The sequence below is a fragment of the Anopheles darlingi genome, chromosome 3 (assembly GCF_943734745.1).
Source record: "Anopheles darlingi chromosome 3, idAnoDarlMG_H_01, whole genome shotgun sequence".
In the NCBI taxonomy this organism is placed as follows: Eukaryota; Metazoa; Arthropoda; class Insecta; order Diptera; family Culicidae; genus Anopheles; species Anopheles darlingi.
This window is the reverse complement of record NC_064875.1, coordinates 19,768,967-19,792,587: the sequence shown is the minus strand read 5'-3', so window position 1 is coordinate 19,792,587 and position 23,621 is coordinate 19,768,967. Positions and strand designations below refer to the sequence as shown.

The 23,621-nt window shown below is 49.3% G+C and overlaps 1 protein-coding gene across 1 annotated transcript in view; it reads right to left on the bottom strand.

Moving 5' to 3' along the window:
- Nucleotides 1-550: 550 nt before the first annotated feature.
- The window catches only part of LOC125953690 (transcription factor collier), a 50,407-nt gene continuing 27,336 nt past the window's right edge, over nt 551-23,621 (bottom strand). The window contains exons 8-14 of the mRNA XM_049683400.1: nt 5,857-5,938; nt 4,438-4,615; nt 2,673-2,827; nt 2,447-2,573; nt 2,120-2,350; nt 1,872-2,048; nt 551-1,800 (exon numbers count right to left, since the gene is read on the bottom strand). Coding sequence (XP_049539357.1) covers nt 1,688-1,800; nt 1,872-2,048; nt 2,120-2,350; nt 2,447-2,573; nt 2,673-2,827; nt 4,438-4,615; nt 5,857-5,938 — 1,063 coding nt within the window. The 3' untranslated portion in view covers nt 551-1,687. The remainder of the gene's footprint in view (nt 1,801-1,871; nt 2,049-2,119; nt 2,351-2,446; nt 2,574-2,672; nt 2,828-4,437; nt 4,616-5,856; nt 5,939-23,621) is intronic.

Genomic DNA, 23,621 nt, shown 5'->3' with positions numbered 1-23,621 from the left:
GTGTATATTCACATCTCTCAAGAGAACGAATGCATAGAATAATAAATATCACAAATCAATTCCCTTGCCATCACAACTCTTCACAAAGAACGGAACACATTTTAATACGAATGCACACCGAGATCATATCGATGGTTACCACGGATGTGAACCACGGGGTTATCGGACCGCCGGAAGCACTTCCGAAGGTGAAATATCCCTCCGGATATACTAAGCGGCGGTAGGTGCTGGCGTTCGACCGTGATGCAAGGGTGCTCTTTTAGAACAGCAATGGCAATGGCATTTATGGCAATTTTGGTCCTTGCTTATAGCGAGTTTCAGTAGCTCGCATGCAACCGTTATAGGATCCTGATGGAATCCTCTATCTGGTAAGGGTTTTCGGAGATATTGAAGCAAATGGACAACACCGTGTTAGTTGCAAGTGCAATGAACTATCATTTATCTGTACACATACGAATTCGTTAATTGTTTTCCTTCCACAAAGATAATGGTAGCACGTTCTGCTGCTGCCCGAGCCTGATTTGATTCCATCTATTTTTGAAGCAGCGTATGAGTGACTGACGAGACGAAAACTTTACCCAATCATCCCATTCATTAGCTACGCGTACCGATGAACTGAAACTGCATGTTTGTCCCATTAATTTGGTGGGGTTTGAATGGTTGAATGGAGAAAAACTCGCCTGAAGCACAGCACCCCGAGCGCTCGTATCCATATTAGCGATTTTGATTCGCGGTTCGGCTAGTGTATCCTGTTTCTTTATTCTATAAGACTTGCGTTGTGAACATTTAGATTTGCGTAGATGAATTTAATGTGGTTTTTTTTCGTTCATTGGTTTCGCTGCTTTAAACGTGTGTATGCTTTTCTTTTATTATTAGTTTAAGTTCATAAAGATATGATTGCCTGTGATACACGCGCGCGTGACTACGACTCGGCCGTCTTGGCGTTTCGCTGATCGAGCTTTTCACACATGCCACACACACACACGCATGCCACTGATGCCGCGTCGGTTCGATATGTAGTTCGATTGATTGATTCTTTTGACCAAACTTCATAGTTTTTCGATTTGCTTAACCCTCCCCTGCCAAGCTCTACTCTACGCTAGACTATCTCTTTTCTTACCAAACGGCATTGCTGCATAATCGCCATTCGTTCCAGCATTCTCCTTCATTCGTTCACCTGCTACTCTTCTTTTTGGCAAAAAATTTAACTACTTTAAGAATAATAGTATACGCAAACAACGACTGCGTGCGACTATGCTATCGACGGGCTGCCTTCTCGCTGCATGATATCTCCACCCATCCACTACGTACTTTACACAACTGTACACCGAGCGCGGCGGTACGCCATTCGCTCGCTTTTTCTATAAGTTCGCTTGCTTCGGCTAGATATATTGCCTCGCTTTCGGTTAGCGCTTCAGTGGCTTTCATTTGGTTGGAAATTTATTGCACTTAACCAAAGGGAAGGGAAACGAGGGGAGAAGAACAGAAGATGAGAAGATGTATGGACGCTATCAGAACAAAACGCTATCGCTTTCTGATCCTGAGGTGTAGGCAGGCAAGTGTGTAAATATAATCCTAACGCTGATGCTGATTGACTCGAATTCCGGATTAAGAACTAATATGCTGCCCAAAAAAAAAACTATTAACAAGTGTCGCTCGGACCATCGGCGCTCCCGGGGCTGGCTGCTCATTTGGATGAAGTAGTGGCAGCCAGCGGGCTCGGTGTGTAGCCCTGCGTGCTACAGGTTGTCATCGAGTAAGGACTGAAACCACTGCCACCACTCATCAGACCATTAATTCCTGGCGGATTGAGAAAAGGAAAACACTGTTAACAGGTGGTCTTATCGGTGACAGGTTCTCGGATTACTCACTTGTAGTTGAATTGAAAACACTGGCAGGTGATGACGTCAAACCGGTCATGTTCGGTGCGGTAGCATAGCCATTGCTGCTACCGTAAGATCCACCACCGGACGAGTGCGGTGTCGATGCGCTACTGCAGTAACCACCTCGTGGGCTAACGCTACTGCTCTGGGCTCTAGTATACTCGTCTGCAACGAAATCGGAAGCGTTATCAAACAGGCCCACACCTTAAAAGGTCTTGCCTTTCTTCCTCGCTCACCTTCAGTCCACTGACCAGCACCATCCTGTACGCTCACCGCCAGCTGTCCACTGTACGAGTTAAAACCGGACGATCCGTTCGGGGAGCGTGGCATCGAGTAGAGTGCCTCCGCCAGGTCCGCTGCCCGCTTCAAGATGATCTCCTTCGGTAGCTTCTCCGGATCGCCCGGATGGCGCGGGATAAGCTTCTGCAGCCGCTGGAATCCATAATCAATCGTTGGCTCACTGAGTGCTGGAAGGGCGAAGACAGAAGAGAAGACACGTACATCAGCAAACGATAAGAGCAACACCGACCTCAACATCGTTCACACCACGCGTGCACACTTACAGACATAGACGAAGCGTCCCGGGGATCCTTTGCAGAACTGTTTGCTCTTGTACGAGAGTGTCACCTCGACGACGCCCGGTATGTGCCGGGGTGGTGTTTGCACCCGAATCGCATGGGAGGTGATAAGCTGAAGTGAAGACGATGTCACATATAACGTTTATAATTAAATAAAATCAATACGAATTACGGGTTGCGAGTGTAAGTTTGTATCGAGCGTCACACTTACCTCACTCCAGACCAGCATCGTCCCGAAGACGACCTGCAGCCCATCGAAGAAGTTATCACCGACGATAATCACCTGGGCACCACCCGTGGTCCATCCTTCGCTCGGTGATATGGCCTTAATGCAGGGTGTAGCCATCGGTAGCGGTGGATAGATGCCTGTAAATGGATACCGCATGCGCATAGCAAGGAAGAGTTAGGGAGGAAGGTTAGTCGAAGTCAGCAATCGGCCAAAGTGTTACGTTGCGGCCGTGTTGGAAGTACAGGAGAAGGAAGCAAGGCAGTGAAATGGTTTTCACAAAACTCAAACTTGTTGCGTTGATTTTGCAACGGAGTGAAACCATTTGCATATAGGACTCACTGGCAACTCTCACGCCAAACAACGGCCATCGACACCAACCTTACATTCTGGCGTAGGGAGGAACGGAGCGTTGGTTTGATAAAAATTAAAAATTCAACCACATGTTGAGTGGAATCCGCGGTCACTGTGCGTGTGTGGTATTTCCACTATCACGCGTACTATTCACACCGGACATACTCGCTGGCCGGAAGGAAGCGTTAGGCCCGGGAGAATTGGTGCCGGTACCGGTCTGGCGTCATCCAGGACAGGATTTATCCATCCCTGGAAGCCCGTTACGGATAGAGAAAACTAGAAATTTAATTGAGCGCCAGAACCGCTAGTTAGAGGACGGTGGATCGGACGACCGGACATACAATGTAGCACAATCAAATGAAGCGAACAGAGGCCCATGTCCCTGGTTCTCTTTCCTCGTGTGAAATGGGAAAATTGCATTTTCCTCTCCATCAGCAACAGTCCGGAGTGGCCAGTTTGTTCATTAGCAAGTACGACTCGAGTCCATTCCATCGCGCTCTATGCTGGAAGGTTCAAAATTACATTCATGAAGCTTCCTATCGTAGCGATGGTGCGATGCGGCTATGCATTTATTAACCCAAATCGTATGCATCGAAAGTTACGAGGGCCAATGAATTATCATTCTTTCGTAAGCACGTCTGGGGATGCCAGGAATGTTCGGATAAATGTTTTCCACCTTTTAACGCTTCGCTTGAGAAAGCTTTCTTGTTACTATCGTGGATGCACTTCCTTGTGTGACGCTTCAATGCACCAGTTCATCGTTTGCTTTGATTTATCGCCTTTTCCGGGGGACAGCGTTCGATAGTTCCGTTTCCGCTTTGCACAAATCGGAAGGGAAAAGATTTGAAAAGCGGGAATTTCGCAGTCGAGGCGATAGTTTATGATTGAAATCCTGGAACGTGCAGGGTTGAAAACCAGCGTTTGCCTTCCTCTTCCTCATAGTACGAACGACGACCGCAAAAAGATCTCTCCGAGGAGAAAGAGAGTTACGTATAAAGTTCTTGGATGTGAAAGCAATGGGATTGTGAAGGGATTTGCCGGAACACATTTGCGGCATGCATCACGGATCACGATTGCTTCCACATGGAACTTGTTTGCCGGAAAGGATAATTGGCCAATTGGAGTATAGTGTGTATGGTGCGCTACTAGCTAATGGCTGCTTTGTTGGATACGGCAAATCATATTGGTTCTATTATACTACCAACAAAAACGACTTACAAACTTAATGGAGTTCTACAGAATGAAGAAACTAAAGTGAATTTACTAACATAACGGTCAACCAAAAAGGACATAATAAATAAACAGACAAACTACAGCAAACAGCAAAAAAACAGAGAAGCTAAAGGGTGTGCGTTTGGTTGTAAAGTTTTTTGAGAAATTGAATTTTGAAACCGACCGTCGTACGTACTGTCCGGGGCCAGATGGTGGCCCGACATTGCCAATGGTGAGTTGGGTGTACCTTCGGGATCCAGCCGCTTCGCCCGGCGCCCGTGCTTGCTGTTGTTGTGGACGAACATGTTGTCCGAGATGGCCAGCAGAGGCCCGTCCACGGCTACCTGGGTCGCTATCACTACCTGCAATATATGGGTAATTGGAGGGTACCATTGGGGGCATTTTGTGTCGTGGTTGTCGTCGTCATCATTGCCGGATTGCGTTGGACGAGGATGCGGAAGGAGCGCGTAGGGCATGGCAGGAGGAGAGGAGGAGGGGGTCATTTTGCGACACGAAAGGATGGGAAAGGGGGGAGAGAGAGAAACAAAAAGAATATAATTAGCTGCATAAAAAGGTTTACCGCGAATCGCCCCAAAAATCGGACCTCGGCTTCTAGTTCCGCTGCAAAATCCCTAACTTCGAGTGTCTTTGACAGACACTCAATGAGAATCGCCGGCAAACGCTCGGATGGCTGCCATCTTTAAGAAAAACCGACAAGATAATGCCATGAGCCGCCCTCATCAATGAACGTACGAAAATAAATAGAAAGTCCAGATGAAGAAAGATGGTGTCCATAGAGTGGAAAGGTGGTGGTGGTGGCTATGGATAGAACGCATCTTCTTTATTTCCGTTCGTTCCGAGCATCCATCGTGCGTCGTTACTTTCTTTCTATTTTCACCAACTTCTTCACCCGCTCGTCGAGTAGGCGGTGACATTTTCATTAACCCCGTCTCCGGCTGTGGCGTGGCCTACTACTATGCGTCAGCTAAATATCCATCCAAGGAACCTTATTTTCGTCGTTTCTTCTGCCCTTCTGCCGGCTACTTTGAGTTTCTTCATCCAGCCCTGGTAATGTGCATGAGATGCGCTATTTGTAGCTCAGCCCATCATGGTTCTATTCAAGCTAATTTCTCCATCAACGCCCCTTTCCACGACCTCCACCACGGCCGCCATGGGCATGGTTGAACTCTGGATCATTCATCTTGGGGGAATTTATTAGCTAGCTTTTCTCACATGAAACTCGCCTTCTTCTGGATGGCAAAAAATAAAACCCGGCAACGTTGGCCCCGATGGCCGGCACATACTACACTCATGGTTGAATTTATGGACCTAGCACTACCGGATGGACACATCGGTTTGAAGACATTCTTGCTCCTAGCAGCCTCTTTAATCTTCTGATAAATGTTTAACCTCTAACCGCGTCTCGAGGACAGGCGTAGGGGGCAAAAGGGTTTCGAGCTTTCACAATTTAATATTTAGCAAAATGATCTACGCGTTTTGGAACCTCCGAAGGCTACTCGCACTTTCGGATGACAGTTCCCCCCCCGGGAAGTCATCGGACGCGATTTCCCTCCGGTGCTACAGGTTGGGGATTAATACTCACTTGAAATCGTCGCATGTCCCGCGGGTTGCCAGCATTCTTTAGACAGTTTTGGTTGCACTTGAGGAAAAACTTAAGGAAAAATCTGTAACGAGAAGTAAAAGGGGGGAGAAAACCGGCTATTAGATCAAAAGGCTCTGGTAAGGAATCTGTTGGACATCTAAAACGCGTCGTTTAACAGTTCTATAAATGGGTTGCTGATGAGTATGCGACCGCTTCCCCGCCCCAGGGGTGTAGTACTAGCTAGGGGCACGTTCCAAAGAGTTTGTCAGCAGCTGGTCGCTCAATAGGTCGACCTCATGGGTTGGATGTTGTGTACTCGAGCTGCCACTAACCGTGGAATAAAATGAGTACAGTTCGGTTTCGACTTAGGAGTCGTAAAAATTGGTAACAGGTCTGTCACATCAACAGCAAAGATCAATGGAACGGCAAACGATGGTGGTATCTTAGGACAAGATACCTCTTGGGAGTCATCTTTATTCGATCGTGGTTAACTGAAATCCGTTAACAGTTTTCAGTCGGTTCCATCGAGACCGCACTCCCAGGAGAGGTACACGGGTGTGTACCGTCTTTGGAGGGATGTAAATAGTGTGTTTAGGGATCGGAACGTTGGCTAACCTGGGATATAAACCGTGATTACGCCCAGGGCAACTTGCTCCGTGACAACCGCGCTTCCATCCGGATGCCGGGTATGCGCGCCCTAGTTTTACCAGCGTCTGGGGATCCGCCCTGAGAGGACTCCGCGGATACGACGACGTTTGATGACAAACATACTCTAGGTGTGAGTGTGTTCACAGGGTGGGATTCATTGTATAGTTCCACGACGTGGCGACGATTTGAGGACATTCAAAAGACGTTCCTGTAAACAATGCCAGTCCCCTCCGTTCGCTTCGGAAGTGTACGAATTCAGTTCACAAATCACACCTCACGCGCTCACTGCGAGGAAACCCAAGGGGTCTGCCTTCTGCCCTGTCCTAATTTATGGTGGTCCTGGAAGTCGAAGGTCCCTATTCAAGAGTCCCGTCTTCCTCCGTGAATAAGCCATCCATTTCAAGATCAAGAAGAGAGAAAGTGAGATGTCGGTGTCGCGGTACAGCCCGGTCGAGGTGTTTGCGCATTGAAAGTGTTTGATAATTGCTGGGGACGATTTATTTATTACTTGCCCCGCGAAACGCACGATAGACCCTCCCGTAATTACCATATACTGTGAGTCCAGTATTCGGGACCGGGAGTAAAGGTTGAGCGTGTTTTTTTTATCATTCAGAATAGAGTAAAGAGACTATTACCAACATAGCATTTTGGTAGCTGGAGATGTGATTACAATGATTCCACAGCATTAGGATGAACCGGTTCGAGAGCCATTAAAACACGTTCCGCGGCAATTTGTCGCTCCGGGTTTGTGCAATAAATCTTTTCAAGAGTCACAATGGCTGACGGTAAACGACTGGATATTTACATATCCGAGAGGTCGCTGGAATGAGTTATGAGCTGGCATAAATATGCGCCGCGGAAGAAGACAGAAGAACTTCATCATCGGGACCTTCTGGTAATCACTTCAACGGTAACTGTCAGAAGTACGACGCCATCCAGCTTTCTGGACCATCTGGACGTCGACACGATGAGCCACCAAAGGATCCTCCGCGCTCGGTAACCTAATCCAGAAAACCACAAAATCCGCGACAGATGAGCAATTTCGAGCGAGATCAGCTCATCCATAACGCTAGACCAAATAGAGGCACGCAACTGTTCGCGCAGCGCTAAGGGATGCGCCGAGGCCCCAGGACACCCGATACCTGCCCATTACTGCAACTGTGGGTGCCACTGGATGCACGCATCCAGAAATTAGCATCAATTTTGGGTTCGAGTAGCACTACTCCCGCCCTTGTTCGTTCACGGTGTACGGGGCACTCCACAGGAGGTTGGCGAAACAAGTGCAGTTTAGAGTTGCACAACGGTCCTACTGTGCGGCCCACTTCATCGGCCACCCGCTGGCTTGCTGGCTGACTGGCAGAGTGATACAAATCATCATCGAACACCCTCCTGTACTTCTGCAGCTATGCCCTACTCCCGCTGCGTCTGGCGAGGGATCTCGTCGCGTGTAAATGATCTAGCCCACTCCATGCCACCCTCCCCTACTGTGGTCAGCAGCACCAGCGGCACCAGTATAGGAGGATATAGTTTCACTTTTCTCGAAAAGCAAACTTCATTTGCTACGCCATCGGGAGAACGCTCCCCTCACGATACTAAAAAAGAGATCTAGAACAGCAGCAGCAGCAGCACCAAAAAAGGAGGAAAATGGGAAAATCGAGAGGGGAAAGAAAGAGAAAGAGCGAACCGCGATCCCTAACCTAGCGCAAAAAGTCTAACAGATGTTTGCCGATGGGCAAATCACATATTAAACAGACACTCAGCGGGAAGCCACCGGTCGGTCGGTCGGTGTCGATGGCGGCTGCGCCCTCCTCACCGTCGATCCGGCCTTCCCTTCGTCCCTTGTATTGGGCTAACCGACCGACAAAATGCAGCTTCAGTCGCGCTGGAGCGACCACCACGAGGGTGCGACCAGAAGTTATTAATAAAGGAAAACAGTACAAAAATAATAAAATATTTACAAAGGAATGGTAATTGAGTTGGTTATTTACAGTGCGAAACGTGAGGTAGGGGGGGGGTTGCAGGCAGGACAAGGGGACGTGTCCTTGGACGTGGTTTTAAAGGCCAGGCGAAAGACTAGGGCCTGAGCGGTGATCGTGCAATCGTGGGCCAGGAAGCCGCCTCTCGAACGCATCCATCATCTTCAGCGGACTATCGTCTCTCGCTCGAGAGAGAGGGTCCATCGAGGGTGTGTTACACCATATGATCTGCATCGTTCAGGCCCAGCAGGAGGAGTGGAAAGTGGGCGAATTGTTTACGTAGTTCGCACAGTAAGGATCCCGATGCTGCTGCTGCTGCTGCTGCTGCTGCTGCTGGGCTACTGCTAATCAATTACTGACACTTGTGTGTGCAAGGACGGTGCCCCGGAAATCTGTTACGATTTTACGTGCCTTCCGGTATCCGATACGGGAGATCGGGGACTGCCAGCCGATAGCCTGCGGGTGGGATTTTTTTTTGTAGCGGAGAAGGAAGAGAAAAAGTTTTCCGGATCACACCTTCAAGAATCAGGGCCATATTGAGGGAGAATGTGTCCTGGAAACTATTGAATTCTAAGGTAGTGCACTTAAATTCAAACAAGGTTTTGCAATTCAGACATTACTACTTGGCGCAAAATGTAAGCAACTGCAGATGGGTTAATCTCAACTCGATAACGAATCCCTCATTGCTGATGCGCCTTTTTGGATCTCATCCATCATCCTAGATGGGGTACATCCTTCAGATTCGCATTATACAATCCGTCAACTGTCAAACAACGGGTGTCCTACATGTATGGCATGGTCCGAGTAGGCAATCTACGCACGATCTCTGGCGTTAATCCCAATCCAAGTAGCAAATCTGGAAATCATATCACGAACCTTGATGATTGGGAGGCTTGGTAGGCCAATTTTGTCAATAGAGGGATGGCCTTAGCACACCACCAGATACTACGACATAGGCGAAATCACTTCAATCAGCACAAACTCCACCTCTAACCAGTCTAGTGCCCATCATTCTGGTGAATCCCTTCCCACCTAAAACCTGCCAAACTTCTCGGTGTTCGGCACAACAACAACACCGGCCAGCGCTTCCGGTGTGACTCGAGTGTGGAGAAATTAACATATTTATTTTGTGTCACTTCGCGCACTGCAACCCCTTCCCTCCCGTTGTCCTTTAAACCGAACGTCCTTCATCGATTTCGGCACGGTTTCTGGGAGTGTGTTTTGACTTTCGATGCTTCCGTTCTGGTGGCAGTGGCAGGTAATGCGGAACCTCCGGTATCCTGTACCCAGTGACAACCCCCTCCCCCCCCTGGATCTGTCTCGGGTAATTGAGAACCGATGTCCGGGCGCAAGTGAGAAGTGAGGGGCGCACGCGAAGGAAGGCAGAACAACAACAACAACAAAAAACTAGAAAATGTCGTTAAACAAGGGACCGGAAGGGAGTGCGAAGGACATTAAAAAATCGCTTCGCTCAGTATCAAACTGAGCGCAGAGTGACAAGGGTGCCGGGCTACCAGTATGTGTGTATTTGCGTTTATTGTAACATGGATTGTGTGTGTGTGTGTGTGATTGGTGATGCTTCGCCTGTTTTTTTCTGTTCTCCATGCGTTGAAGGGCATTAACGCACGCAGCACAAACAAGAGCGGTGATTATGCTCTCCTTTTTTGTTTTGTTTCATTTTGTTGTAAGTGGGACGGCAAAGCGTTATGACAAAAAAAAAAACCGAAAAAATCTAAATGAAAGCAGATGACCAGCGAATGACAGGATGAGCATTTTGAAACAAGCGCCCTGATTGCGCCACCATCCTACCGCCATATATTATCGAGAGAGGGATGATACACAACGAGGTCAACGAGGTGATCTCCGTGCGAGTGTTTGTTTGTTGTGTAGGGAAGGTACATGACGCCAGCCTAGTTACAGCGCCAGGACCAGCAATGTAGTTTCCCAAGAAAAAAAACATGTTCTTCAGAAGCTATAGAACAACGTCCTTCTACATCATAATGTCGCTAGGAATCTTCCTGGAATCGTTTCACGCCTGCTGATGTTCTTCTCAATTGCCCGGACCATAACCTCATTGCTTCGACGGTTCCTCGCACCGTATCCCACGAGAGCATTCCGGCGGGGCGACAAATTGTGGTGTCCTTTTACGCTACATGACACCACCGTGGGCCACGCTTCCTCCTCTTACGCAAGGCATTCCTAAAGGCATTGCCACCATCCATTGCCCCGCAGATGCTTGGTGGTGGTGCTGCTGCTGCTGCTGCGTCCGGCCATTTTCCAGAGCCTACTCTTCCTTCAGTAGATCCGGCCAAAACATGTCAACGACAAGCGGGCAACAGTTTTGACACTTCTGACAAACACTTCATCGATACCAATCGGTCGGTTGGTCGGTAGATAGTAGGCTGGATGGTGACAAAATTATGGCTTCCTGTGGTGCGATGAGGTTTCCCGTTCGCCGTTGCTACATAATGCCCCGGTAATCGCACGTCCTTCCCGTTCAACTGGATCGCTTGAAGTGGTTTCAATCATTGCCGCCACTTCACCTCTCCGAAGTGGAAGCTGCACACTGCTCAAAGTGCAACATGGCGTAGGGTAATTGCAACAATCACACATCAAGGCCTCGCGCATAATCCTTTTTGGAAGCGCGCATGAAAATAAGGGGGAACAAAAGGATCGAACTGGTCTGCGCAGTAGGTGACAGATTGTAAAGTGGCAAACACACACACACACACAAACACTCACACACTAGTGGCGAGCGGAGATTGAGTTTTTTTTTTTAAAGTTTATGTCCCCTTTTAATCGGGCACTCTAGACATTTGATTAATCGAATGATGGGCCTGGCTGAAGGCTGGACAAGCCAGGGAGGAGTAAACGGAGCGCTAGAGTATGCCAGCGCAGCGGTAACTGATGAGCTTGAAGTGTCACTCGAACAAGTCACAACATATGTCGCGAGTAACCGACTGAACCAACGTCGATTGGATGGTACTCGTGCGTAATTGATGAGGCTCTAGAGTGGGTTCTTCAATTTTCCTGCACCATAAACCCACGTGAGATTCGTCCTTGCAGTACGCAGACACATTGTATCTCTTGCACCGTCAACAATTGAAACATATTAAAACATTTAAGGCGACCATTTCTCGACCAATTTCTCTGCTTCTTCTGCAGCAACCAACCATAATCACTAGATAACAATCGCTGCGTTGTTTCTTGGACTTGGAAGACGGCTCACCAAAACGGGGCTCAGTCCACTAAATCATTGCACGTGTCCTGTTGTGCCAGGCCACGGACCCATACCATGTCCACCGACCTAATCTTATCGGTGAATCTAATTTACTTTCGGTTGTCGGTTTGCGGTGGATTCGGTGGATCGGTATCACAGCGACTTTGGCTGCTATCGCGGCCGCACGCTTCGCTCTGGCAGCTCCATTTCATTCGTGCCAGGGCAAGAACGGGGGAATGTAATCTTTTTTTTTCTTCCTCCGTTTCGTCCTTCCTGTTTTTTTCCCTTTTTCTCCATCGTGATTCACGACCCAACGCTCGCTGTCTTTCCGCTTCTCCGTTTTGTTTTATCCCCCATAATCCTCTTATCACTCCGGTGCCGCCGGAGCCAGTGCTACAGCGGAGTTGTCCGGAAGCTGCTATGTGAAATTGCTACGCAAGACATCGCGAATCGCGTTCCTGTTGCTTGGTTACCGGCCCTAGGACTTACGCTCGATGACACGGCGGTTGCTGCTCGCCGGAGGAACTAATTGATTGAAAGCCAATTCAATTCAAACACAAACCCGATTGTCGGTGCTTCAATGGAGCTTCAAATGGTGCACAATTAAAGTGTCAGTTCGCGAGGACGCTCAGCAGCTTTAAATGTAAAAAAACGTGCGCTTCCATATTGATTTTGATCAAACATCAACAGCAGTACCCTCTTCGATGGCGTCTTCGATGACTTCGATTGGCCTTTTTGCAACCACCCCGTCCTTCCACCGGTTCCACCCGCCGAGCATAATCCAGTTGACCATTTTTCCATTGATTGTGGTGTGTGTGTGCGTCAAGCGGGGCAGCTGGCGAAAAGGCGATTCGCAAATGAAAAAGCATGATTCAACGGCACGGAACCGAGCTCACACCAATACATTGATCTGTTCGAAGGAACAGGGGATGCTTCATCCCCCCGCCTTCTCTCAACCACCCACCCAAATACCCAACAATAGAACTGGACTGTGGACACCCTTGTTGAATCGAGGCCTAACAGAAAGTGGGGAAGAACGAAGTCCTGTGCGAGCGGAAGGACAGGCAAGTTGGTTCAGAGATTTCCATCCCCTCCCCATTCCCCCAACGTCCCTGCGAACCGAAGCCGAGGAACACCCGGACTGACCGGAAAAGATGGTGGAGATGCTCTTTGTTACGCTTGTCTGACTTTTCTTCTTTTCCTCTTCTTTTTCCCCATTTTCGTTAGGGTGGCCGCGCGGTCCACCAGAACCATGTGGAGACACCTTCCGTGTACACCAACACGCATAGGCCGACCGGCATTTTCGTTCCTTCCCCGGCAGGACACCCTTCGGTCTCGTTGTGTGCGTGTGTGCCATTGTGTTCTTGAGAGGGGGAGGACGAAGCGAGTGTTAAAGTGCGTCCCGCGAAGGGTGATGTTTGATGGTCCCGGAAAGAAGGGGGGGGGATGAGGCTTGCAAAAGAAACATTTCTTTCAACAACAACACGCGTCTTTCCCCTGCTTCGGTTCGGTTGGCTTTTGGGCACGAGAGGAGGGGGTAAGGGCATGAAGAGAGGGCGACTGGCGTGGCGAGACGACGGCCAGAACCGACGAAGGCCACCAGGGCGCGTGTCTGGCGGCGGTAAGAACCTCTCTCTATCGCTCTCTCTCTCTCTCAAAAGAAAGAGAGATGTAGAGGAGACAAGGAGGGACGGCATCTCTGGGATTTCGGTTCGCCATGCTGTTGGGACTTGGCTGTTGGGAATGGTTTGTTGTTGTCGTCGTCGTCTTCAGACGCGTCACGTGCTTCCGGGGAGAAGTGACTTCCGGTGAGGGGGCGGAGGGAATATGGGATACACCAATACATGCGTACTGCGTACTGCGTACCGTGCGAGTCCTTTCCCTCCGTTCCACTTACGCAAACATTTATGCAAGAAGGCCGCGAGCGAGCGAATGGACCTATCCGAAACCAACCAGGAACAGCTGCTACCGAGCGGAGGGATGCGTTGCTGTCGTCGTTGTCGACGCGGTGTCGCCAAGATATAGTGACGGTAGTAACATTTCCGGTACATGAACGCTTCCCTCCTGGAGGGGGGAATGTTGACGCATGTTCCTTGCTTGCTCCTTCCACCCTCCTAAGACGGGGCACAATGTAAAGGAGATATATGGGTGCCAGCAACGTAGCTGCCGTACTTGTCTTGTGCGTATCGTCTCTACCATTGCACGATTCTCTAACGATGATCAACGCAACTTCTGACTTCAGGACGGTTACAGAAGTTCCGTCCCTTACGCCATCGCGCTCTCTGCCAACCTGTAGTTAGTTTTTATTGGCCGAGGCCGTGTTGACTGTTTCACTTAACGCTTAACGCTCATGATGCTTGAGATGCTGCTCGTTGTTCGTTTGTGTTAAGCGTTTTGTGTGCTTTGTGTGCCACTCATGCTTGCGACTTACAATTGCCACGTTTCTTGTTCTCATTATGCTCCGTTAAGAGGGCTCAAGATGGCTAGGTGAGGTGTTTATGATTTTAATGCCAGACAATACACGCTTCGGGGTCTTATTGTTTGCTCAAAATGTGTCGTCTACATTAACCGGAAAAAAAAAAATCGGTGGAGTTCTTTGTATTTGTTGCTGGCGCTGGTCCTAGCAACACTTTTCTGATGAAGCCATTTTCCAACTCGACCACTGGGATTGTAATGGAATTAAAGGCTTTCCGTAGTGAGTGAGGCTTCACAAACACACCTCCATTTCAGCCGGGACCAAGCCATTTGGAGTGCAAAAAGTGACAGCAAAAGTCAAGACAAACGCGTCACCGGCACGCACTAGGCTGCAGGAAGGGGAGTGGAGGTGGAAGAGAAAAGGGTGAACCCGGACGGTCACGCACCGTCGCACACCCTTCCTTCCATTTCCTTCCATTGTCCTCCCTTGCTCTTCTTCGTCTTCGAGCAAAGCATCCCGAAAGGAAAATGATCGCAGTAGCCGCTGTCCGAAGACGATGATGGTGATGGTGATGGTGATGGCGATGGGTTTTCGTGTTTTTCATGTTGAGTTTCACTTTTTTTCACCCTCCCCCGCCAGCCGACCACCCCGAAAACCCCTTCATATTGTTTCTTTCTTTATCGTTTCCTCACCAAACCCCCTGGCTTCCTCTCTTGACAGGCGAAAAAGAGCAACAACAATAATGCGTGCTTTGGAGTGCGTGTTGCCGGCTATCGCTGCCTACTACGACCACGATACACCAACACATGCGACGTGGCGTGGCGTAGCGCGGCGCGGATCGAAGTGAGCTGGCAATAAAACGAAGGAATGCGAATTGGTCGGTTGGCCGCTCGGAGGAAGTGGGGGGCAGTAAAACGGACGCCTCTTTGGACACCCGGAAATCGGAACGAGCGGGGGAGTTTTTTCCAAGAAGAAGAAGGAGAAAAAGACGCAAAAAACAATCAAATACACGCATACACACACACACACACACGCGCGTACACACCACTGGAGCCTACGCACGAGACCGAAACAACGGAACAAAACCCGGAAAATGTCCGGATAACCGGATGGAAATGGGCGAAATCTTTTGTTGCCTACAATTTTATGGCTTTAAATCTTGACCTTTTTTTTTGTTTGTTTGGCGCCTTCCCAGCTCCCAGGCCATTGTCCTCCAGGCCTGGCCAGTAGTCGTTGGTTTTTGTTGCCATTTACCCTCCCCTTCCCTTTCCCTTACGCTGGTCACTACCGACCCGGCTGGACGGTTTCGGATCGTTTGAAATTTGTTTGAAATGTTCCGGCGCCCTTGTTTTGGGGCCGCCGAACTACCGGAACCGTTTTTTTTTCCACCGTTCGTTTCCACGATCCTTTTTCGTGGATTTTGGGGTTTTTCGGTGGGGAACAAATCAATACGACGATTCTCCCCGTCATCGTCATCACCATCAACAGAGCTATTTGGGAGTTCCCAGGCCAGCGAGTTGTCGAGAACAAGCTTCCGGATTCTGGTCACTGATTTGAGCGGCGTAGGCGTGAGGAGTCCCCGAGAAGTTGGTTTGTAGTGGTTCGCAACCATGGCGTGCGCTTGTGTGTGTCTTTATACATAAAATAAAGGACACACAGGGATCCGAATCTTGGAGGTAAACGATCTATAAAGCCACTCATCATCCTAGTGATAAGAAGTAAATAAATAATTTGAAATTAGTCGAAAAGTTAGTCTTCTCACCGGTTTCATTGACCGAAACAAAGGGTAGTGCAACAGTTCCTGCTCCAATAAGCCGTCCTCCATTCCACAGGAACCGTCTAAATCAGTTCAAAAGCTCCATAACAACATCATCATTTCCTCCTCTTCGCTTCCCTTCGCTTGCTTCCACCGGATCGGGATAAATTAAATGAAATTAAATTTATTTCCTCGTCGTTGCTCACGCACCGTTACCTGGGCGTGCGGTGCGCGTGAACCACAACGATGCCGCTGAGTAGGACGACGACAGGGAGAAGATATCCGGGCTTATCCGATTCCGACGGCACTCCACCAACCAACCGTTCCTCGGTACCGAATGCCAGGCGCCTCCATCACTCTTCGACCTCGAGACCGCCGGCCGACGACGACGACTGGAGCTTGTTAAAGATCGGCACGCGGCCCACGGTAAGCGAGCGGACATGGATTCGCGTATCTTTTCGCTTCGTCCTTGTTACCGAACGTCGGTTCCTTCGTTCGCTTCCTCTTCACCTCCCCTCTTTATTGCCTACCTCGGCCTCGTGGATGGCGTCTTGTGGTGGAACAGCAGCAGTATCAGAGTATTGCTTACACGGAATTCGAGGGGTGCTGCGGATGGTTATGGAATCATGAAATCATAAAGTAAATCGCCTTATAGGCGATTTATTTTATTTCTCGCTCGACGCGACGCGACACGACGCAACGTGGGCCCGCCTTTTTGGGGGGTGAAATGTTTGGCCGGGCCGCCGGGTTGTTACGCCAAGCCATCTTCCTCCTCTTCCTATATTCACTCCCATTGTCCTGTCAGTGCGAAACCGGAGTTTTTTTTTTGTTTAACAGGAAGAGGAATGGGCGTCAGTAGGCCATGTTATTTTTTTTTCTTTTTGTCTGCGTCTTCGTCATCATCAACAACGTCATTCTGGGTGATTTTTGGTGGATACTGAATTTAAAGGATGTGCCTGTTGATAGCAAGCAACTCATTGTGTTTGTTTTAATTTTGAGTTACACAAAACAATGGTTAATTACAAGAGATCATAATTAGCAGGTTCATTGTTTGAACTCAAACAGTGGCACCAAGACGCACAAAATGATCTAAAATGAACCATCTTGACGTTTCGCTGTCATGGTGTACACTAGCAGCGCACCAATGGCGTCTCCGCTGGTATCCATGGCAACGTGCTTGCACGCAAAAGAAGCACACAAGGAATGGTTTCACTCCGAAGAAGGGTCCGGTCAACAGCCCCTCCGCTTGATTGGCGAATTTATTGTGTGTTGTCATGCATCAGGGCGTCTTTCGCAGAACCCCCCCGGAACCCCGAGTAATCATAGGATCATCGTCATAAGGCGGCAACCAATACCAATCTCTTTTTGGACATTTTTTTTGTGAGCATATTACTTGGCGAGACACTCGTCTTATCGGCTTACCGACTCTCTTGACAACCGGGAACAATCATCTTCTTTTTTTAATATTTGCCAACAGCGTAAGAAAGCGGCGACGACTCATTGGGTGGCGACTTCCAGCGAAGTAGCCACCCTTTTATCCTTCAGATTTGTTGGTTTCCATGGTCGAGTGAACTTTGTTTTACTTATACCCTCGCCCTTGTTCCCCTTCCGCTTGCTTTTCTTGTCAATATCCCACAACAGATCCTTGCGCCCTTCCGATGCTTTGCATCTGATGCGGCCTATCGGGTCGGGTCCCTTGGGGCAATTTCCGAAACATTGTTCCGGCGGCAACAGCAATGGCGAGCAGACGCGCAAGCAGCAGCAACGGTTACTGTTTGGTTTGGTTTCGATTTGGTCCCGCCGGTCGCCGGAAACGGAAACACAAGCGTGAGATACACATACAGACAAACGAAGGAAAAAAACCCTCACGGTCTTTCAGCGAAACAGACCAAATGAAATCACAATCCGGACACCATGTCACCACCTCGCCATTGCCTTGGTCGTACCGAGACTCCACACACCGACTCCAGGCCGGGAGACGGATGAGCAGAGCTAACCGGAATTAATTAGTCGTGATTTACTGACAAAATGGTCCCCAAGGATCCAGCGCGACGCCGCGTGCGGACCTTGCCTAGCCAAAAGAAGAAGAAGAAAAAGAACGGCGACAGCTTTTGGGCCACTTTTACTCTCCATTAGGAACGAGTCCTGGCCATCGGTTTCATCCCGGGCTGCACGGGTAAAAAGTGCACCCGTTGCATGGACATTAATCTTGTTCGATTGCAATCCGCTCGGGGAGACCGTCGGATGCTGCATTTCGGGCGCTGCGTATGCAGTTTCGCTGCTCGTTGCTCCTTCCTTCGTGCTTCCTTCCTCGCTGCTTGATGCATCAGCAGCCATCGGCGTGTGTGGAACGCAAAGACTTGCACCCAATCAGCATTGGAAGCAAAAAATCGCCAAAAAAATTACTTAATCACTCGACTATCACTCTTTACAGTGAAAGCGGACAGTCCGTTCGGTAATCGAGCTGCACGAGGCTAAGCATTTGATAAATTTGCTCCCTTTAACAACGCTCGTAGCAGCCCAGGCGTAACCGGGAATCTGGTGTCGCTTCAATTGTTCACTAAAATCCATCGCACGTCCGTGCGTTAAAGGGCGAACTACGCGAACAACAATAGCATCTCCCATTATCAGCAGCTCGTTAGCAAAATGCTGCGTTGGATGTTGGCCACCATTTTGAAGCTGGCATGTGGTGCCGCGTTTCCGGTAATCCTCGGTAGCCCCTCCGAATGCCATTTTGAATGAACTGTGCGTAGTGAACCGCTCCGATGTGGTGGTGGTGGTGCGGTGGTCGTCGCTGGAACAATGCATCTTTCATTTTTATCTGACACCCTTTTTGGCCTCCATTTTACTATCCCTCCTACGCGTGACGCGTCATCCACACAAACACACACACACTCACATACAAGAGATAAGCCTGTTCGTCCTCGTTCTCCCTGTGTGTTTTTTTTTTGTGCAGGAGTGATTTTCGTTTTGGGGGAACATCGTGGACAAGGGGTTTTTTGCGTACCCAGCCCAGGGTAAGGGCATCAGTGGAAATGGAAATCGGGACGAAAAAAAAAGAAGAAACGAACGCAAAAAGGGGGATTTTACAGGACGAAATCCCCGGTGCTTGCACACTAACAAACACACACTCCGATGTAGAGGGTGAAATGATCGTTTGCAAAATGTCCATCCACCCTGGACCACCATCACGCTAGATAGGGAGACAACAGTCATGGAGCCTGTTTATTGGGATGTCAAAACATGCCGCTCGACCCTTGCGCGTTGGCGGAAAATACGCTTTCGCCTGTGCCAGCGCCGTGTAATGGTTCCACCCCTTGAAACACAAACACATTCCTTTCCCCATTTGGAGGGTTGAAGCTTCGGTGTTATCGGTCAAGAGACGCGCGTCTTGTATTCGTCGTCATCAGGATGCACTGCAGACGATGTATTCCTTCTTGACTTTTCCGATGGGTGGTTCCACACCCTCGCTGCTAGCAATGGCAAAGTATCCATTTCCTTGCGTAAAACTATGAGTATTATGAGTATCGAACCCATACTTGGCTATTGCTCCTTGCGATGTCCTGCTGATGGAAGGGATTTTGGGTGTTTTATGTATGTTCCTTTCCTGGGGAGACTTTCTTCCTCCTTTCCAATTTCCATTAGTCAACATGATCCGCGGTCGGGAGGCAGATTGCTACCATCCATCTTGTGGTCACCACCACTGCCACCACCAAGAATTCACGCTAATGCGTGTGATCGAGTATTGGGGGGGAAGTCAATGTCTTGAAGTTCAATTTTTGTTAAGGGAATGGTGTATTTCGTAACGAATCGTTGATTTATAATTGGAACCAGGTTCTTCGTCATTTTCGACTACAGTACATGGGGAGGGCCTGGAACAGACACCGGAATCATCCAATCCACATAGCGCCCTCAATACGGCTCTACGAAGTCGATGTCCGCTTAGGTCAACAGGTCGGCATACGAGGTAGCCTGACTCATATATTACGCGCTCACTTCAATGGCCACTGATCTGTCGACCGGTAGAACGTGAACGCGACACTCAACGCTGGACATCCTGGGGCCATGCGAGCACACGAAGCCGCACTACATGGTGAACATCATCAGGAACATCACGGGGACATCGTGCCGTGTGCTGAAGCGTGCGAGTTAGTTAAATGGTACGATTAAATTATTCATATAAGTCGGACCGATTATGTAACACACACACATACACGGGCGCACGCATAGACATGGAGGCGAGCGAGTCTTCTTCGTTTGGCACGACACGATAGACGTAGCCAGAAGTCACGCCATCCTAGGAGTCCGAGCGTCCGTGTCCGTATGGCGCAACGATACCCGAACGACATCGCCTCCTATGGTCGCATTTACATGTGGAGCTAGTGTGGTGTGTTCCTCATGCATTAGGAAAATTAAAAAACGAAAAAAAGTCCTCCAACCTCCCCGAAAAGGAGGGTACAGCATGAACGGTTGGTAGGTTACGGAGACGCCATATTAAAGTGAAAGTTATGAAAGGACGAACAAAGTGTATGCCGATGCCGTAAGACGTTCTTCGACTTCTGGCCTTCTTCGATCGAACTCGAATGGATTGCGAAACTGACGAGATGGTCCCTTTATCGAAGCAGGCGATCACACGCACTGTCAACGAGACACGTCATCAATAGGGAACGTACGGCATAAACCCCTGCGTATGCTGCGAACAAGCTGGCAATCGGAAAATGTGACAATTGTGACACTCCGTGGTTGTTTTGGGCCGTACTTGCCACCTCACACACACACACACACACGCACACCAAGCCTGCGGTTCCCATTTGCATCTTTATTACAAAATATGATGTCCGAGATGTCGTCTGATTCTCGCATTTTTTGTTTGTTTGTTGGTCCTTCCGTTCCGTTCGTTCCATGGCTGTCCATTGTATGGCAGCCAGGACAAGTGCCACCCGGCCAGCACTCGTGACAGTTTAAATTCTCCTCACGGCCAGCCGAGGCTGGCTGGCTAGCTGGTTGGCTGAATTATGCGGTCTGCGCCCGAAGGCCCTTACGGGCGTTGCTATCACGATTCCGTAGCACCAACGCCTAACGCAGTCGTAGGACAGCTGTCATCCATCATCGAGCCCACCATCCTCACCCCACCCCCTCGTTCTACATCTCGCAAACGCAGAATCCGAATGCTGAATCCGGATCCTCTATGTGGCCATGGTGTTCCGCTCTCATCGTGCCGTACTATAGCAGTAGGTGTCGTAGCGGTGGCTATACGAGTCCGAATGCCGTAGGCAAATTTATCGCAATGGCAAAAATTTAATAGTATCGAATTTACATATTTTCCCAAATTGACTTGAGGCGATGTCCGTTTCCGTATTGCCAGGGCGACGTAACAACGACTGCTGCTGCTACTGCCGCTTTCTCTATTTCCGGATGGTCCGAACGAATCGGGGTGCTTCGAGCACGAGAGTTGCACGCAGACTCTTGCAGAGCAGTTGAGGAGGTGCACTGCTGCAATTGCGTTATCACAACCACTCCGAGTAACCGAGAGCAGAGAGCAAGAGAGAGAAATAGTAGTAGCGAACAGAAGTGCATTGCCTGCGTGCATTACCCATTTATCCTTCCTTATCTAGGCCTCAGGAAAAAATCGATCGAGACTGAGTACGGTAGTGTACTCGGACTAACTAGAACGAGAACGTCTGTACTTCGGACTCGTAACTAGTGAAAACGTTGAAAGGGACAACTGGACCCAACTGTTGAACTGCTCTGCTGGTTGTACCTCATTAGGTCGGTCCACCAATTGACCAGTGTTCCACCTCATTTCCGACGTTCCTCGTTGCTCGTATGAGCTGATGAGACACCTTCACATAAATCGTCCTTCTTTGTTTTCACTCGTCCTCGTGGTACTGGAGAAATGTTGCGATCTCTCCGAGTCGAAAACATGCCCAAAACACACACACACAAGTCGAATAAGCCATATGTGAACAGAGTGCGTGCGTTCGTGCGTGATGCGTATCGGTTCGCCGGCCCTCCGGTTCTCCCGAAAACCCCGGACACCGCTAATTGCGTTCGCGTGCCACGGTGCGTATCACGTATTGCGTGGCCCTCTAGCGACGTGTGGCACGACGTTGATTGAAGTCAGGGCAGGGTAGATGATGGGCGCGTGGATGCGCTGTTCTTTTCTGGGTCTGTACTTACACCCCTCCCGAAGAAGAAGAAGAAGAAAAAACGACGAACTCGATAATTGTGTGAGGCCAAATGATGATGATGATGGAGAATCACTTACGACTGGGGCGGTGAGGGAGTTTTTTTTTTTTTGGGAGGAAGGAGGCACAGAAAATTAGAATAAAATAAATGGCCGATGGGCATGTCGATGGGCCCGTGAGCGACCGTCATTAAGCAGTATGAGGTGAGAAGTTGAGGTAGATGGCCAGATACGAGGGTGTTTTATGAGTGTGTATGCGTGTAGCTACATTACATTTACGACTTCTACATACATTTACAGAGTACAATTTGGAAAAATAAAGGTTGAAAAAGTCTTAACGAGACTCAAAAGACATCAAGAATCAATTCGAATCGACTTGTAAACATCAAACCGATCAGAACAATTCAATCCAAGTAGCCTCGCAATAATTAAACCGTTTAGCAGATCGTGAATCTGTGTACAATGCTACGTCAGGTTGGAATGCGATAATTAAGACAACCGCGACTGTCGACAACACCTCGTTAGGATACCTTAGGATAAATCCTTGATCCTAACGGAACAGCAACATCACGCAACTCTCTCGCTCTCTGTTCACCGTCGCTAACTGAAGGTGTGAAAATGTCAGAAATCCGTCATAGCATTGGCATGCTAGTAGTCACGTTTGATGGGCCCCTTTGCCTCATAAATCTCTCTCCCAATTAATCCCAACCCGTGGCTGTCTCTACGGTATTAACGCCTAGCCTAGGCCTAGCCTAGCTACATTGTGACTGGGGTTTGTAAAAGTGCTGTTGATTCTCCCGAAATGGAGCGTTCCGCAACAAACCCTTTTACTCGGGGGCCTCGCCTTCCAAACAAGGTATCCCCGTTTTCAGACCACAACGACGACGACGACGACCAAGACGAACGCACTGCCAGCGCAATATCACTTATCATGGCTTCTAGCGACAGCATCAGGCCCGATGGCCAGGCAAGGCAAGAACCAATTTGGTCACCATCACCACCATCACCATTCGGTTCGAAGGATCGATTTCGATCAATTTTAATTGCTTGATTAAATAATGTTTAATTTAATTGCGTTCCAGGGGAGTGGGGGTGGGGGGGGGGGAGTAGTCCACGGTCCCCCAATGTTCGTGAAGCCACCCATGCGTGGATGGTGTGGTGGACAGCGCGACGCACAAACCCACGGAAGGTGCCGAAGGTCCGACGTTTATGAATTTTCATTCGACCAGCTGACAAACTTGATTTGACGTTTGGCCGGCGTGTGGACCGTCGTGCATTTGCGTCTACCACTACCAAACGGACGCGCGGACGAGCTACTGTTGTGGCCTGCTCGGACGCCTTCACGCGAAGTCATAAATCATGAAGCATGGGCGGCGAGGCGCTGGACAGCAGAAGGTGCCCACCAAACACGCTGCCCTTTTATGGCCACACGCCGAGGCTTCCCCCTCCACCCCTTCTCGTGCCGCTGGAATATGATTTGGACGCCGAAGCAGCATGGGTGGTTTCATGCTGAACGGCATCATCCGCCGAGTTATGACAGTCCGCGTTTTTGTGTCCAGCAC